Source organism: Arachis duranensis, chromosome 9 (assembly GCF_000817695.3).
Source record: "Arachis duranensis cultivar V14167 chromosome 9, aradu.V14167.gnm2.J7QH, whole genome shotgun sequence".
NCBI classification, from domain to species: domain Eukaryota; kingdom Viridiplantae; phylum Streptophyta; class Magnoliopsida; order Fabales; family Fabaceae; genus Arachis; species Arachis duranensis.
The window spans coordinates 10098381-10101318 of record NC_029780.3 but is presented as its reverse complement, the minus strand read 5'-3'; the positions used below and the strand labels follow the sequence as shown (position 1 = coordinate 10101318).

The 2938-nt window shown below is 37.1% G+C and overlaps 1 protein-coding gene across 1 annotated transcript in view; it reads left to right on the top strand.

Annotated features, from left to right (window-relative positions):
* The first annotated feature begins 164 nt into the window (after positions 1 to 164).
* LOC107464685 (uncharacterized) overlaps positions 165 to 2938 on the top strand; it is a 6286-nt gene continuing 3512 nt past the window's right edge. Inside the window, exons 1-3 of the mRNA XM_016083636.3 lie at positions 165 to 385; positions 1178 to 1622; positions 1702 to 1927. Of these exons, the coding sequence (XP_015939122.1) occupies positions 1185 to 1622; positions 1702 to 1927 (664 nt within the window). The 5' untranslated portion in view covers positions 165 to 385; positions 1178 to 1184. The remainder of the gene's footprint in view (positions 386 to 1177; positions 1623 to 1701; positions 1928 to 2938) is intronic.

Sequence of the window (2938 nt, the reverse complement as noted above, 5' to 3'; positions counted from 1 at the left end):
TATAATATATATTTATATTTTTTTAAATTTATACAAATAAAATAGAATTTATTTATTAAAAATAATTTAATATCTATGTTGACGAGCCAAAAATACTAAAAATTGTTATATATTTATTCAAAATTCAAACATAGTTGGAGTATTTGTTAACGAGATGTAGTGGAGCCGCCGGAACTGCTTCTGCCCTTCTGCTAGTGACGTACAATCAGGTTGATTCTGCCACCGCTGCATTGCCCTGTTCCGCCGTGCTTGCTGTTCCATTCTCCCTTTCTCCGCTGCTGCTGCGAGCTATGGCGGTTGTCGATATCGCTGCCGCTGATGACTGAGGACGCTCGCTGCTGCACCGCCAATTTCTACACTTCACTTACGAATTACTCACTTTGAGGTAGGGGATCTTTAATGAAAGTTAGTGCTATTCTCTCAAACTCTAGGTCACGGGACTATGATTTACGAGTTATCATGCTCCTGTATGAATTTGATTGTGCTGAATTGTGATGGGTTGATTATGTTATATGTGATTGAATTATACCTCTAAGAGTTGAAATTAGGTGTACATGTTATTAGATTGGGTAATTACTATTCTGAACATGGATTAAGCTTATTTTAGTACAAGTGATTAATTAAGATTGAGATGGGTTATGTAGTGCTGAAGTTTTGGTTTGTGTGACTAAAGAGCTATTTGAATTAGGTAGTCATGGATTAAGGAATAGATTAGTAAATTAAACTAGAAAACTTGTTAATGAGTAATATTAGTATTACTGAGTGTGATTTGAGTGTTTTAGTGAAGACTGAAGAGTATTCTAACCATTTAACATTTGCGTTAAGGGCACATGCTCAATGACCCCTTAGGGTGCCCATGTTAAGCGAAAAGTTTAAAAATTTACTACCTGAAAATCTTAAACTATAAATTTCTTTTTAGAGAGATTAAATGATTAAATTAAGAGTAACGGTTAATGAATACTATTCATTAACATATGCTTTCATGAACAAAATTTTTTGTCTTTTAGTCCTATACATGGAATTGTTTGGCTTTTAGCCTATGTGCATGAATGGAGTGGGGGGAAAGGGGTTAAAAAAGGTATAAACAAAATGAGCCTTTCATTGATTTATATTTTAATGGTGGAACAATTTTCGTTTCCATATTCCATTTTCTAACTCACATCTGTTGATGTCCTAGTTGTTAAATGGATAGTTCTGATGAGGAAAAGGATGGAGTCTCTGGGAATCATGTACCCAAAGATCTGAGTTGCTTGGCATCTAAAGGTGAAAAGTTTGTAGATGCGGTACTTAATGGTCAAAATGAACTTTGTCTAGAGAACTTCCGCATGGATAAGAGTATATTTTACAAGTTGTGTGATATGCTGCAAGCCAAGGGTTTATTACGCCACACAAATCGAATCAAAATTGAGGAGCAACTGGCCATATTTATGTTCATTATTGGACATAATCTGCGGACAAGGGCCGTTCAAGAGTTATTTCGTTATTCTGGAGAAACTATCAGTCGACATTTTAACAACGTCTTGAATGCAATATTGTCAATTTCACTGGATTATTTTCAGCCTCCTGGTTCTGAAGTTCCTCCGAAAATCTTTGAAGATACTAGATTCTGTCCATATTTTAAAGTAAGATTTCTTGAAATGTGTTTGATGACAACCTTGTTTGGGATTGATTCTATCTCATTGTGTCAATATTGTTTAATAGGATTGTGTGGGAGCAGTTGACAGTATACATGTACCTGTGACAGTTGGTGTGGATGAGCAAGGACCTTTCCGTAATAAGAACGGTTTACTTTCACAGAATATTTTGGCAGCATGCTCATTTGACCTCAAATTCTGTTATGTTTTGGCTGGCTGGGAAGGATCCGCCACAGATTTACAGGTTTTTAACTCTGCAATCACCAGGCAGAATAGATTGCAGGTTCCTGAAGGTAATTTTAGTCAGTATAATGGAGTTTTCATTTGCATAGTTGAATTTGTTCACTTCATTTTGAACACTACTTCTAAGAATTTATAGTGATTTTCTTTTTATGATTATGCAGAACTTTTTAACAGGAAAAATAAATGATTAGGAATAACTAACCCTTTTGTCTAAAGTTCACATCAGTAATGTTTTTTTTTTTACAAACAACAACAAAGTCTTGTCCCACTAAGTGGGGTCGGCTACATAAATCAAACGACGTCATTGTGCTCTGTCATGTATCATGTCTACAGAGAGACCGTTTATATGTAGATCTCGTTTGACCACCTCATGGATGGTCTTCTTGGGTCTTCCTCTGCCTTTCGCCCTTTGGTCATCTTCCATCTCATCCACCCTCCTGACTGGATGTTCTATCGGTCTTCTTCTCACATGTCTAAACCACCTGAGACGCGATTCAACCATCTTTTCCACAATGGGTGCTACTCCAACTCTCTCCCTTATATTTTCATTCCTTATTTTATCCAATCGCGTATGACCACTCATCCATCTCAACATCTTCATCTCTGCCACACTCAGCTTATGTTCGTGCTCCTCTTTAGCCGCCCAACACTCCGTACCATACAGCATAGCCGGTCTTATAGCGGTGCGATAGAATTTACCTTTAAGTTTTAAAGGCACTTTTTTGTCGCATATAAAACCAGATGCACTCCGCCATTTTGACCAACCTGCTTGAATCCTATGATTTACATCATGTTCAATCTCTCCATTATCTTGTATGATGCACCCAAGATACTTAAAACTTTTAACTTTTCGTAGGATGTTCTCTCCAATTTTCACCTCTATATTGGAGTTTTCCCTTCTCAGACTGAACTTACATTCTATATATTCCGTCTTGCTACGGCTTATGCGCAGACCATACACTTCTAGAGCTTCTCTCCATAACTCCAACTTCTTATTTAGGTCTTCCCTTGACTCTCCCATAAGAACGATATCATCGGCAAAAAGCATGCACCATGGCACA